The sequence below is a fragment of the Saccopteryx leptura genome, chromosome 2 (assembly GCF_036850995.1).
Source record: "Saccopteryx leptura isolate mSacLep1 chromosome 2, mSacLep1_pri_phased_curated, whole genome shotgun sequence".
Classification (NCBI taxonomy): Eukaryota; Metazoa; Chordata; class Mammalia; order Chiroptera; family Emballonuridae; genus Saccopteryx; species Saccopteryx leptura.
In genome coordinates this window covers 362,995,938-363,010,311 of record NC_089504.1, presented here as the reverse complement: position 1 = coordinate 363,010,311, position 14,374 = coordinate 362,995,938, and the positions used below count along the sequence as shown (strand labels likewise).

At 49.7% G+C, this 14,374-nt stretch overlaps 1 protein-coding gene across 2 annotated transcripts in view; it reads right to left on the bottom strand.

Moving 5' to 3' along the window:
* COX10 (cytochrome c oxidase assembly factor heme A:farnesyltransferase COX10) overlaps positions 1–14,374 on the bottom strand; it is a 106,193-nt gene that overhangs the window by 17,150 nt on the left and 74,669 nt on the right. Inside the window, exon 6 of one of the 2 annotated variants that reach the window (XM_066364918.1) lies at positions 11,299–11,369. The exons of the other annotated variant lie outside the window; for it this stretch is intronic. Within the exon in view, the coding sequence (XP_066221015.1) occupies positions 11,299–11,369 (71 nt within the window). The remainder of the gene's footprint in view (positions 1–11,298; positions 11,370–14,374) is intronic. 2 annotated transcript variants of the gene reach the window in all.

Genomic DNA, 14,374 nt, shown 5'->3' with positions numbered 1-14,374 from the left:
TGGATTAGAAGATGAAAATACGTTCGGAGGTACTCAAGAATGTCATCCCCTAATTAGAACTTATAAACAATGGCTATGGATTAAAACGGCAAAACCATTTTTATCATCAAGTATAACCTTACGTTAAGAATTTAATGCTATTATATCACATTGCAAAAAACAAACAAGCAAAACCACCCAGCACCAGGGAAAACTAGACCGATCACAAGGCACAGCATTTTTAAAGCACACTGGAGCTCCTGCGTGTCTAGAATAGTGGCTGGATGGCCTTCACTAAGAGCAGAGAAATTAGTATCTCTGTGAGTGCTTCTCCCTGGAGCACATTTATACAGAAGAGATCGGAAAAGCAGGTGAGTGGGGCATGATGATATTGCAAAGAAAAAAGAAATCTGATTTTCAATAAAACGGAGCCCATTTTTAAATGAGGAAAAGAGCTCCATAGAATGGGGGGGGGGGGTGCAGGGAGGGTGTGATGGGGGAAAAAATCTAGTGATTTTCTTGAACTAAAGAGAATATTTTATATTCATTCATTCACTCACTCATGCAAATAGGTTTATGGCTCATGCTGAGGGCTGAATGATGATCTATTTCCCAACTCATCTCCAACATGGAATTACACTTTTAAATTGAGATATCGTTCCACGGAGCTTCAACGCATGGGAGCTTTCCGCTTCCGCCTTCTCTGCCCGAGGGCGACCGCAGACAAGAAACTAACAGACCAGGAGCGAGCGAGGGAAAACATGTCAACACACTTTGATGAATTATTTATTCCTTCTTCTGAACGTAACCTTTCTTTGTTTACTAAACACCAATCCTTGGTAGCTCAATCAATCTGGAATTTTCTATAAAAATTTGGAATGAACGAGATAGAAATACACAAGCTTCAATTCGATTCCTATTTATTGCACTTAATAAATGCAATTTAAATGGCCTGACTTTTAAAATAACTTGCTAGAGAAATATGGCCTTTCTGTTTAAGTAATCTGTCAGAGAAGACTATGAGATGTAATATGAAATCAAAAAAGCTTTCTATTTTAAGCGGCGCTGCAGGTAGCTTGGTTTACACAAAAATTAACCTCGTACTTCTGGGTCATCGTTTCAGAATAAATAGTTTTTAAATTACAAAATAAAATTTCCTTTCTTTCAAAACAAAAGAAAACCTCAAACATTAATCAAGCCAACTTAACTATAACTATGCGTGTAAATTTGACATTTGAGCTCTGGCCTGAGTTTTTGGGGAAGTTCTCTACAGATAATGATTCTAAAACCATCTCCCCAAAATCGTTTTTTGGAGTTTTCTATTTCTGAAGAAGTGAGTCTCAAGTTCTCGACACTGCAAGGTAGCAGGGGACTGATGTAAGTTTGCAATTAAGGACTATGTGAAGGAAAAGGGGACATGGAACGAATTTTAAAAGAAAACTACAGCGATGTTTGAAAAGCTATCAATTTCAGAAGAAATTGATGTTAAATTGCTTAAAAATTAATGTCTAAACATTCTTAAAAGAAATTAAAAAAATATTAAAGGTATCCTGGTACGATTATATTCAGAACATGGGGACTGTGGCATTAGAAGAAACTTTTCTTTTTCAAGGAAAAAACTAGGGACTCTGAGCTGAATGACCCCTTGAAAGTGGCAGGAATTTTATCAGCCTAGGAGAGGGAGATAAGGGGAAAAACAAAAGCTCAGATGACCTCACCCCACTGCTGACCCCTGAGGTCCAGCCTTCGACACCAGAGAGCAGCGATGGTCTCCTTCCTGAGTTGGGCAACATCAATTCAGTTTAAAAGAAGAATATGCTATTTGTACAAAGACTCTAGAATTTTCAGATGGGAGATTCCTATTGTTTGATCCCACCCATGAAAAATCAAGTTTCTGAGAGGAGTGGCCCAATGTCAGAGTATTCCTCAAAGCTCCTGGAGCTCAGGGACCCCCCCCCCCCCACACACACACACTGAATTCCTCCGTCACCCCTGGTCCCTAACACCTGCCACATGGAGACAGGCTGACTCCCTTTACCTGGCTGAGCCACAGGGTTTAATTCTCAAACACCACCCCCTTTTTCATTTATAAGATTCCCTCTCTAAAAGTAGAAAAAGGCAGTTTAATTCACCTGCACAGAGCGTAGGTGGCTCCATCTCCTGCCCACGCGCGCGCGCTGGCCGGGGCCTCTGGTCTGGGACAATGTCTGCAAACGCAGACGTCCACAGGGACCAGGCTGGCGGCACCAAGGGGTGAGCTGTGCCCCATCAGAAGAACTCAGGGTGGAGAAGACGGTGGGAACTGCTCTTCAGACACCATGAAGAAATGTGCCCAAAAAAGCCCAGAAATCTGGGGGTTTTCTGTTGAACTTTTAATTTTTGAATGTCAGCTAATGAGGAAAGTATAGCAGGCCAAACCAACAACCACAACGAGAAACTGGGTCTTCAGGAGCCAGGGTGTGGCCCGTTCTGCGTTCCCTCGCTCAGAACCAGAACCGACACCCACACCCTCCCCATCCTCACCTCCCAGCTTCTCTGTCCTCCTGGGAGCATTTCACCCCCGCTTCTGGCTCAGCCTCTGGCTCAGCCTCTGCATCCAGCGGGTCCTCGGCCTTTCCTCCGCCCTCTGCCCTCCCCACGGGGGTCTGCACACGGGCAGCGCTCCTGTCTGTCCCTCACAGTCCTGTGACCTCAGGGCCCCTGGCCTGGCCCGCCCATCGCACCGCACCCCACCCGTTTTAGTGCCCGCACTCCGTACTGCTCACCTTCATACCCCCCGGCCCCAGGGCTGGTCCCCCAAACCCCGGCTGGAACGAAGCTTCAGAGCCACGCGAACCATGCGGAAGAGAGAGGGCTGTCCTAGAGCTCCCTGCGGCCCATGGCACGCCGTCACCGGGAAGGGCACAGGTCCTGTCAGGTCCTGCCACTTCAGCTTGTTTGAGAAGAGGGGAAGGTGGTAACACCGTGACGGGACGTTAGACGATCAGCTCAGGGTTACCAGTAAAAGGTGTTTGCTCCTCGGACTTGTTTCTCGAGTAAATCCCCACAATACATAAGCTACGAGCGACCCAGTTAGTTATGGTGATCTGAGTGTTAAACCCTTCATATTTATTAAAATATCTGAATGCTGTATGGTTATAACAAAGGGACAGGGGACCTGAAGACTCCCCCATCCCCGGGGACGGCTGGCAGCAAATGCTCACGCCCGAAAGAGGCTCCTCTTGTGCATCCGCTGTGACCACTGGGCGTGTCTGGTGGCTGCCAGCACTTTTCATTGACTTATATTGTGGTTCATAATGTTGAATGATTTTCAGAACACAGTTCTCTCTGTCGGCACCACCATGACTAAGTTGAGAGCAAATATGTTCTTCCTGCCACTTTCCAAGGGCTGGCTCACGCTTAAAAAAAAAAAAAGAAGAAATTCCTATACTTATAAAATGTTTATGTTCTTCTGCCATCTGCACTGTGTCCACCCCGAGAGCCTCGCCCTGACACTCCTCAGGGGCTGTGCGGGCGCGCTGGCCCGGCCGGGCGCTGAGTACCGCTCACCGCTCCCCTGCGGCCGGCCGGCAGTTTACATCTGCTTAAGTGCTTACTGGTAAAACCTTCAGTAAATGTGAAAAATGTCTCCTGTAAATCCCCATAATACTTAAGCTAAACCCTATTCTTTAGGGTTAATAATGGCAGCTAAATAATCCATTTCGTTTTGAAAACTCCATCTCCATCCGTCACCGAGAAAACCAGGTACCCGGCAGGCCGACCCCGAGTTGTTTGAAAGTCACCCTCTCTCTAAACAACCTTCCACTCTGCCCTATCGCCCCATCTCCCCGCCCACAGCCCACACCCTGAGCCGCTCACAAGTCCCGGGCGCTCTCGTCTGATCCATTAAGTTGGAAAAACTAATGCTGACATGTCGTATTTCCCTGTCAACAGCACCAAGCTGAAAAATGGATAATCAAAGGGGACATAACCCAAATACAGATGTGTTTTAAACTAACAAGGAAGACGGCCCGGCCCGGCCGCTGCTGCAGGAAGCGCTCCCCGTCTGGTCTGTCCTCTGTGTTTGGGTCTGTCTGACCTCCCACAGAACTTCTCGTGTGTTCCAAATTCCTTCGTTTCCCTCAGTACGCATGGGCGGGCTCCTCTGTCCTGTCTGCTAAGCCTTTTATGCATCTGATGAATTTTTTTCCACTGAGATTATAAGCCTTTTGAGTATTATAAAAGCCAGAACGGACCGTGCTGGTGACATTATAGGTAATCAATACGTTCTTGATGAATTGAATTAGACGAGGGAATTATTTAATTCTAAAATATATAGAAGGAACATCAGGTCTTGACATTCTCAGAAAAGATTAATTTTAATTAGGATAGACCAGAGAAAAGGTCATTACTTTAAAATATATATTATATGTATATATATATGTGTGTGTGTGTGTGTGTGTGTGTATAAAATACCAATACACTGGAAATTTAAGTCTGAAGGACCTCACTCTAGATGAAGAGGGCAGATGAAAGGTGTCTGTCACCCTCTGTCCTTCCTAAAAGCAAAGAGGAGGGCATGAAACAGAAGACTTCAATTTTGAGAGAACGGGTAAACACCCCGAATTTCCCTGCCAATGGGGGGGGGGATGAGGCGGAGGCTACAGTCCTCTGTGTGTCGTCCGCAGAACATGACTCCGCAAATGGCCAACTTCAGCGTTTCTACCTCCGGCTTTGACTGCAGGCCACAAACGGGCCTGATCAGAAGTGTGTGTCCTGGGCGGGAGGCGACGGTGGCCGGAGCCACGCCAAGCAGAGCCAGCGCCTGCTCGGGTGCTGCAGAAGCGGCCCAGGAAGGAGTGGCCTTAGCGACCTTTGTCCGCCCCCAAATGTCCCTAGGGCCCTTTCCACTGCCACACGGGGCTGACTGCACCAGGGATGCCATCTCTGGCCCAAGCTCGGGCAATCAAACTCACTCCCACAAGGCCTCGGAACCGGGAGAGGCCTCGGCTAGAAGACACGGGGGGGGGGGGGGGGGGGATGAGGCCCAGGTTGCCATGGGGACGATGTGTCAGTTCTGGTGAGATGGGACTGGAAGAGCCAATCAGAGGGAGGGAAGCCGGGAAGAGCAGAGAGGGTGGCCGCTAGCAACCCCCCGCGCAGTGGGGCGCGGGCCCCTCTTCCCAGAAGGCTGGTCCAGACTGAGGGCAGAACAGTGCTCTGTGGCGGCCGCCTCCACAGACTGGTCTCTAAAATGGAAGGGACACTCGTCCGAATATTAAGTCAGAAGCAAAGGACCCCGTCGGGGCAGTGGGGTTGGAGGGGTGCTGAGAGAGACCCCAAGGGGAGTCTGGGCCGGACACTGGTGCCCAGGCCAGCCGATGTCCAGGTCTTAGGGCATGCAGCCATAAGGCAGAGACGGGCTCCCACAGGCCCCAGGAACCCCAGCACCTTCCGGAACGGTGTCAGGTTCTGGCAGCTGTGATCTGCTGGAGCAGAACGCTCGGTCCCCCTAAGCAGAACCGAGGCGCATCTCAGGAAGAGTGACGGCGGGCGTCCACTTGTAACTGCAGCTGTCCCTCGGACCCCTCCTCACGGCCACCCTGACACTACTAAATCCTCCTGACACATGATCCGATGTTACAAGTAGCCACGGGGCTGCGTCAGGTGGAAGGTGTTCAAGGTATCGCACACCCACGTGGCACACGGGGGTGCAGGGCAGGCAGGCACTGGTGAGGACGTGGGAACGGCAGAGAAACGGGAGCGGTCAGAGACAGGCCCCGCCGTGGCTCCGCCTGCCCCGCGTCCGGCGTCCCACGACCACACACCCACGCACGCATGCGTCCCGCCAGCAGCGTGGGTCCCTCGGGCTGCCGCGCTGCGTGCCAACGCTCAGCCTCAGGGGAGGGGTGGTCCGTCCCGAGGAAACAGGGAGACTCCGTGGAGGGGACCCGGGACGAGACCAGGGCTTAGAGCAGCGCCGCTCTGCCTTTCCGGAGCGCTGCTTCACAGACGTCCTCAGACGCAGATGCTGGAGCAAACGGTGCCTAATGCGCTCTGACTCCGACTCTCCTGAGTGATGGCGCTGGGGGGGGGGGGGTAGGATGTACTCAAATTCACCAAGTGGCCCCCAAGCCATTAAAGACTCTGATAAATAATTCTACCACAAAGGCCCCAGGGCAGAAGTAAAAAGCCCAAAGCCACGGGGTCAAGTGATTCCTCAGGAATGACATCTGGGTAAAGAGAAGCTGCAACAGGACGTCTCTGTGCGCCACGGGCAATTACGGTGAAGCCACGGTGCTCTCCAGAGCAGACAAGCAGGAGAACCAGTAACTTCCGTGTCTCCGCAGCAGTTGGGGCGAGTCTGAACGTGTCCTTCCCTTCCCTTCCCTTCCTTCCCTTCTTTCCTTTTTATTGTGATATGGTGGACATCAGAATTAGCATTTTCTGTAGGTAATCAAGAGATAAAAATTCTGAAAACAATTTTACATTTCTCTAGAGTTTTAAACCCATTTCCCAACAGTGAACTTTTATTTACCATGATTTTATCCATCTGTTATCTCTCAACAGTATTACATATGAGATGCACATGGCTGGAGTTAGGGTCCTCCAACATGGGAGAAAGAGAGGGTATGCAAAGAGAGGGTATGAATTCAATGACGCCCATGCTCAGACTCATGACATGTTTCATCACCATATGAAGAATATCTAAAAACTGAGATGTTTTCTACAATATAAATTCAAACAATATTGCTCATTAAGTTTCCCCTGTCACCAGAGTCAAGTTGGATTACACCCAGTGGGACCGCCTGAAAAGAAGGTTTTCTGGGGTTTGCCTCCGTTCCACCCCACAGACTCGGCCTCGGTGTGAGCTGCTGGTACAGGACACGTGGCTCCCAAGGTGTGTTCTTCACCGGAGGACAGAAGGGAGCCCCTAGCCCAGCTTTCTTCAGACACAATCACTCAGAGCCGTGACTTCTCTGCCAGGGATGTCACACAAGTCCACTAACCTTATTCATCTTTTCCAATTTATAAGAAAGCATAGAGACATCAGGTGTCACTCTCGGAAAGCAACTTACAGAGGTCTGCGTGACCACGTCGACTTGAGATGCGTCACGACTCTCCGCACACGCATTTCCTCCTCTTCTGCCCCAAACAAGCGATTGGAATGGGCACGAAACTGCCTTAAAGAATAAGGATGTTCTGTGACCCTACTCCTCACTGTCAGAGGGCACCCTGTTATCCAGACAGGACACCGGCGAGCCTGGGAAGGGACACTATCCCATAATCCCACTGGACGACAGGTGTAAGTCAGGACTGTCCTGGGCAGATGCAAATGCCGACCACGCCACGTTCCCCGGCGTCATCTCTGGCTCCAGCATCCGTGATTCGCACACCACACGCGCCTGCCCTGCTCCTTCCTTCCCCTGGAACCAGCCGAGCCGCTCAGGACGCTCCCCACGCAGCCTCGGGCTGCCCTGTCTGGCCGCAGCCTCCTGTTCCCCAGTGGCCTCCAGGCCCCAGAGTGGAAATGGTGCTCACCCGGAGCTGTCTGCTCCTGGGTGTGCCGTCTCTGGCTTGCTCCGGGATGCGTTAGAGTCCCGCTCCTGGGTGTGCTGTCTCTGGCTTGCTCCGGGATGCGTTAGAGTCCCACTCCTGGGTGTGCTGTCTCTGGCTTGCTCCGGGGATGCGTTAGAACCCCGCTCCTGGGTGTGCTGTCTCTGGCTTGCTCCTGGGTGTGCTGTCTCTGGCTTGCTCCAGGATGCATTAGAACCCCGCTCCTGGGTGTGCTGTCTCTGACTTGCTCCGGGATGCGTTAGAACCCCGCTCCTGGGTGTGCTGTCTCTGGCGTGCTCCGGGATGCGTTAGAACCCCGCTCCTGGGTGTGCTGTCTCTGGCTTGCTCCAGGATGCGTTAGAACCCCGCTCCTGGGTGTGCTGTCTCTGGCTTGCTCCGGGATGCGTTAGAACCCCGCTCCTGGGTGTGCTGTCTCTGGCTTGCTCCAGGATGCATTAGAATTCCGCCGTTTCTGTCCTCTACAGAAGTCCATAGGACATTCCTCTAATGTCATCACCAAGTGTCTCTTCCTACTCTGAAGAGGAGGCAGGAGTTTGGGCTCCCTTTGAGGGGTGTTTTCTTCTCACGGACAAGATATTTCTGGAGCGAGTTATGTGTTGTTACCAGGAACTCAGGGTGGGGGGTCAGAAGGACGGGGCCAGACTTTTGTCTGCTGGGTATTCTTAACACTTGGACCCGAAGTTTCCTCCACCTGAGGACTGGGGGCGGGGCAGGGGGACTTAGCATCATCTCTCTGGCTCTCGTTGTGAGGGATGTAACTGTGAGGTCACCAGGGCAGGCAGAATGAGAGTTACAGTTCAGCCTTATTAACGAGGTAAATCTGATACGCTTTTCTTCTGATCTTATCATTTATCCCAAATCCCATGTTCTGTAACCCTGCCTTTCCTTACCGACGTCTCGATTTCACTACAATAGGATTATGATACCACGGACCCTTTCTGGGATAAATCAATACATTAAACCAGCGAACAGAAAGCCCTGCACAGTGTTCGGCGGCCACCCACCCACCATGTGTTTCAAGAAGAGAAGGCTAAGAGCGCAGAGGATGGATGTGCCTGACGGGTCCATAGGAGCAAAGGGCCCTTAGGGTATCTCTGCCCAGGTCCTCAAGAAATCACGGAACTAGTCCAGGCATATGTTTCTTAAGTAAAAAATTTCAAAGTAAATTGCAATCACTTGAAAAAGTCAATGAAATATATTTTCTCCATAATTGTGTGTGTGTGTGTGTGTGTGTGTGTGAGAGAGAGAGAGAGAGAGAGAGAGAGAGAGAGAGAGAGAGAGAGAAATAGATAGTCCGGGACAGACAGACAGGAAGGGAGAGAGATGAGAAACATCAACTCTGTGTGACACTGCAGTTGTTCATCAATTGCTTCTCATATGTGCCTTGACCGGGGGAGGGGAGCCTCCAGCTGAGCCAGTGACCCATGTTTAAGCCAGGGACGTTTGGGCTCAAGCCAGCGACCATGGGGTCATGTCTATTATCCCACGCTCAAGCCGGTGAGCCCGCATTCAAGCTGGTGAGTCCATGCTCAAGCTGGACAAGCCTATGCTCCAGCCCATGACTTGAGGCCTGGAACCTGGGTCCCCAGCATCACAGGTCGACGCTCTATCCACTACGCCACCGCCTGGTCAGGCTGTTCTCCACAAATGTTTGCACGATGACTTTAGAATAGATAGAAACCAAGCTATGTACAAACGCTGAACTAGCTGTCAATAGAAGTCTTGCTGAGATTTCTTCCCCAGATCTATGCTGACAGGGGCTCATACTTCACATGCCAGATTGTAAACAAGTAAAGAAGCTGTGTGGATGCAACAAGGTGTATCAGCCCAAATCAAATGGCAAATGGTAGCAATGACCAGGAAGAGAATTTCAAAACAAACTGGTTACACTTTGTACTTAAATGTCAAAAGCCATTACGCACGTGAGAACCACCAAAGCTCAGAAATAAATGTTAATGGATATTCTGTAAGCCTTTCTACTATACCCCTATAGCCATCCACTCATAAAATATCTGTATAGATAATAATTACTGTATTATAGTAAACACTAACTGACAAGATATAATGTCCTCAGTTGTTGTTTTTTTTAAAGAAGGAAATACAAAACAAATAGATGAAGTCTATTCTGAAAGGGAATGACAATATAGTTACATATATGTATATATATGTAACTATATAGGTATATACATATATATGTATATATATGTACATATATATATACAATATTCATATCCTCAGTTTTAAAATCATTCTTCTCAATGCAAGATTTCTACCCCATACTCGTAACATCTCTTTGTACTTATTTAATAAAACTACATCCTAGATATAAAAATAAGTGTGAGTCTGTTTTTCAGGCCTACAGTTTGCTCTCTAAAACACCAGCTTAGGTTACCATCAATGAGGTTCCGCTGGGGATCAAAGATGACATTGCTGCGAGTTTAACAGGAGGGAGAGCTGTATGGTCGCCTCCCTCTAGGCAGAGCAGGGCAGCGAGCACACCCCTCCCAAGGCCAGGGCGCTGACAGACTGCTGTCCTGAGCGCGGGAAAGGACCACCCGGGCTAAGCGGGCGAGCTGCTCGCGGAAGGGCCGCTTTTCCCCGGATGCCGCGGCATGCCCGCCGCCCGCTTGCTGGGTCTGCCCCACAGCTCCACTGGCTCTAAAGAAGAGAGCAGTTCTGCTGGGGGAGAATGTCTGCACAGAACTCCCACATAAGCTACGAACCCACCTGTGATGTAACCGGTGACAAGAGCCGCCTTTAGCTTCGAGACGGGTCACGGAGCCTGCGTGCTCCCTCTAACAACCTGCCTTCAGTCACAGGTCTAAGCATAAACACTGCAGGTAGCATCATTTCTATTTTTAAAGGGAAATAAAGTATCAGTAGATGAGATCTTCTGTTCTATCTTTTCATCTGGCTTTAAGGCTCTTTTCAATGAAACGGTATTTTAAACTCATTTAAGGACTGAATGGCTAAAGCAGTGAATATTAAAAATCATTTTTACATAGACTTACTGACTATACTTGTTTCTTTTATTGTTTTAGTTCATATGTGAGATGAATTGATCCACAAGAACTATTGCCCCAGTGATTTCTAAGCGCCACAAGGGACGGCCCTGCCCGGACGTGTGACGAGAGACTTCCCTGATTTAGACTGCTCAGCACCAACCATTTGGCTCTTTTTATTCTTCTTGCTTTGTGATCATCTATGGAATTAAAAAATACTTTCAGTGTCGCTTTTGAGGTCTCTAGTAAGTGACACGTTTAATTATTAACCATTAGTGATATTAAAATATTCATGTGCCTTTTAGTTCTACCTAATTGAATTCAGTGGCGAGGGCAGACATGGAGGCAGTGACTTACTGGGCAGAAAACAGCACTATCAGTTTATTGGAAAAAACAAGGCTTCCAACACAGCTTTCTCCTGTGACCCGATGTGGATTTGTCGGAAATTATTGGTGTTCATGGAATGATTTTACCCACAGCCACGACAAGTGAAACCAGTCCTTGGCTCAACACTGAACTGAATTAAAAAAATCTATCGCGTGAGTTACATTCCACAACAGAACTGCCTGTCTCAGACCCACCGGAAGTGCTTGGTTGTATGTCTCAGTTAAGAGTTAAAAAGTCCTGTGTATCCAAACCAGTATGGCCCTCCGGGGTGCGTTATTTTCAATTCACAACTCAAAGCAGAAGACGGGGAAAATCATTCAGGACAAACAAGCAGATGAATGTTCTGTAACATGAGTTACAGTCACGATATTACCTGATCTGTCCACGAACCAGAGGTCTGTTCTTTGTCCTATTCATGTTTGAATCAAATGGCACCTCAAAGAACTGCAAAGAAGTTGAAGAAGAAAAAAAAAAAGAAAATATTAAGTATAAAGTGAAACAGTTCTCTTACGCTGTAGTTCTACAAGATTTTCCACAGTAAATTTCACTGTAATTTTGACAGTACAAACGAATGCCCTTGATACTCTCTGGAGAAAAAGTTCCTGGGAGAGACACATTTTACAAAGTTATAGGCATTAATTGTCAGGAATACACACAGCTTTGCTTTTATCCACCTGTGAGAAACGCCGGTCAGGTACACAGTGGCCTTCTCCAAGGCCAGTTTGAGGTCGTGAGGAAGACGGTTTCGTCACGTGGGACACTGCTGCTCCGTCTGGCAGTGAACAGGGCTGGAAGGTGTCTACGGGTGCCGCGCCTACAAGGCTGTGGGCCACGAAGGCTCTGCTGAGTCACTTTAGCTCAGCTGGACCTGCGCTGCCTGGAATTCCCTCCCCGGGGACTGGGAGGGTAGGGTTGGCCACGGGGGATGCCCACAGGACATCTGGAAGGCGGACAGGAGGCGGCAGCCGTGTCTGTGAGGTCCAGCCCGACTGCAGCTCACACACAGCCCTGGATCTGCCGGTTCACCCTGGTTGGCTCGGAGTGGCGCTGGAGCTGTCCCTCCTCCAGCTCGGACCGGGTCTCAGGCCTCAGCCTGTTCCAGCTCGCCCGTGTCTCACCGCCTCGGGCCACGCCTACCTGTGGCTCTGCCGCGGGCCACCTGCAGCAGGCTCGGGAGGGTGACAGGCAGCCAGTCCCAGTCTGTTCTCCTGAGCTTCCGCTGGCTCATCTCTGAGGACTCCACATCGCTCCCCCTTTCCTCTGTGTCCTGATGGACGGCTTGGTTGGCGTCAGCTCAGAGCCAGGTACAGGTCCAACTGTAGGTACTACAGGGACCGCTGAGGTCCTGGGGCCACTCACAGCAGTTCTGAGGTTCTGATCACGCCCTAACCGATATAGGCTTCTCCTCTATTACTTTAAATAGTGCCATTATTTAAAAGCATTTAACTTTTCTTATCTGATGATCTAAATGGCAGGCTTCCTGAGATGTGTGAATTTATGTTCTTAATGTTAAAAAAAGCTACGTAAAAATAGGCGCTCCATGAGGAATTTATTAAATAAACCATCGGTGCAAGAGATACGTCTATTTATTTACAGACTGCGTTACGTTTATTTTAAAATAATACATAATTTATAAGTGTTAGAAAATTCTTTGCCTATAAGAATATATTTTCTTTATTGAATTAGTTCAAGTTACATGCAATTAAAACGTTCTGTCTGTCCACATTCCTTCCCTTCCCCGATATTCAAACACGTCCGATAGGTATTTGAAATACCCTTTCCTCCATGACTGTTAACTTAATTTCACAGGACTAACGAGGATTCCAATTACAAAGAGCATTATTTAAATGCTGGTGGGTGTTATTTTTATAACACAGAGACTCCTGTATAAATAACGATCTTGGCAGTTCTCAAGTCTGTGTGTGTGTGTGTATACATGCAAATTCATAGTTCAGGAATTCTGATGAATTATTTCATCTGGATGAAAAAATATATACTATTTTTTCCCCGACGTTTCAGGCAGAGCAGCCCCCCAAAGATGGGAACTGAGGTCTGGACTGTGTCACTTGAGCTCCGGGGTGCCACGATGTGGCAGCAGCTCCCGTCCCCGAGTGTGTGACTCTATAAGGACAAGCCGCATCTGCGGGAACACAACGCTAACCGGGACTCACGCTCACTCACGAGGGCTCGAGGAGGCTTCCGGGCCCCGAGCAGCAGGACTCACCCTGTTCTGTCCCCCACGTCCCTTCTCTAACCGGGACTCACGCTCACTCACGAGGGCTCGAGGAGGCTTCCCGGCACCGAGCAGCAGGACTCACCCTGTTCTGTCCCCCACGTCCCTTCTCTAACCGGGACTCACGCTCACTCACGAGGGCTCGGTGAGGTTTCCCGGCCCCGAGCAGCAGGACTCACCCTGTTCTGTCCCCCACGTCCCTTCTCTAACCGGGACTCACGCTCACTCACGAGGGCTCCACGAGGCTTCCCGGCCCCGAGCAGCAGGACTCACCCTGTTCTGTCCCCCACGTCCCTTCTCTAACCGGGACTCACGCTCACTCACGAGGGCTCCACGAGGCTTCCGGGCCCCGAGCAGCAGGACTCACCCTGTTCTGTCCCCCACGTCCCTTCTCTAACCGGGACTCACGCTCACTCACGAGGGCCCGACGAGGCTTCCGGGCACCGAGCAGCAGGACTCACCCTGTTCTGTCCCCCACGTCCCTTCTCTAACCGGGACTCACGCTCACTCACGAGGGCTCGAGGAGGCTTCCGGGCACCGAGCAGCAGGACTCACCCTGTTCTGTCCCCCATGTCCCTTCTCTAACCGGGACTCACGCTCACTCACGAGGGCTCGGTGGGGTTTCCGGGCACCGAGCAGCAGGACTCACCCTGTTCTGTCCCCCATGTCCCTTCTCTAACCGGGACTCACGCTCACTCACGAGGGCTCGGTGAGGTTTCCGGGCACCGAGCAGCAGGACTCACCCTGTTCTGTCCCCCACGTCCCTTCTCTAACCGGGACTCACGCTCACTCACGAGGGCTCCACGAGGCTTCCGGGCCCCGAGCAGCAGGACTCACCCTGTTCTGTTCTCCACGTTCCTTCTCTAACGCCTCCGCTAGCTTTGCTGCCTCGGCTGAGGGAGTAACAGCACATTTCCAGGACATGCTCTGTACATTTAGGTGGGAAATTTAAATCCTGTAGATCCTATAGTTTGCTTTAGTCTACTCACAGTTTTTCCTGTGCTTTATAATAATTTTTAAAAAATAACTTTATCATCAGTTCAGTTGGACCCGACTCCTTCTGGAGTGAAGTAAAACGCCTTTCATAGGTGTTGAAAATAAAATACAAGGGACGTATTACCACCGTTAGATTATAAATATGATCTTGTCCTTTTTTTTTTTTTTTAATACTTCCTTACCCCTTTGAATACCATCAGAAGTAACAGGCTGTAGCGAA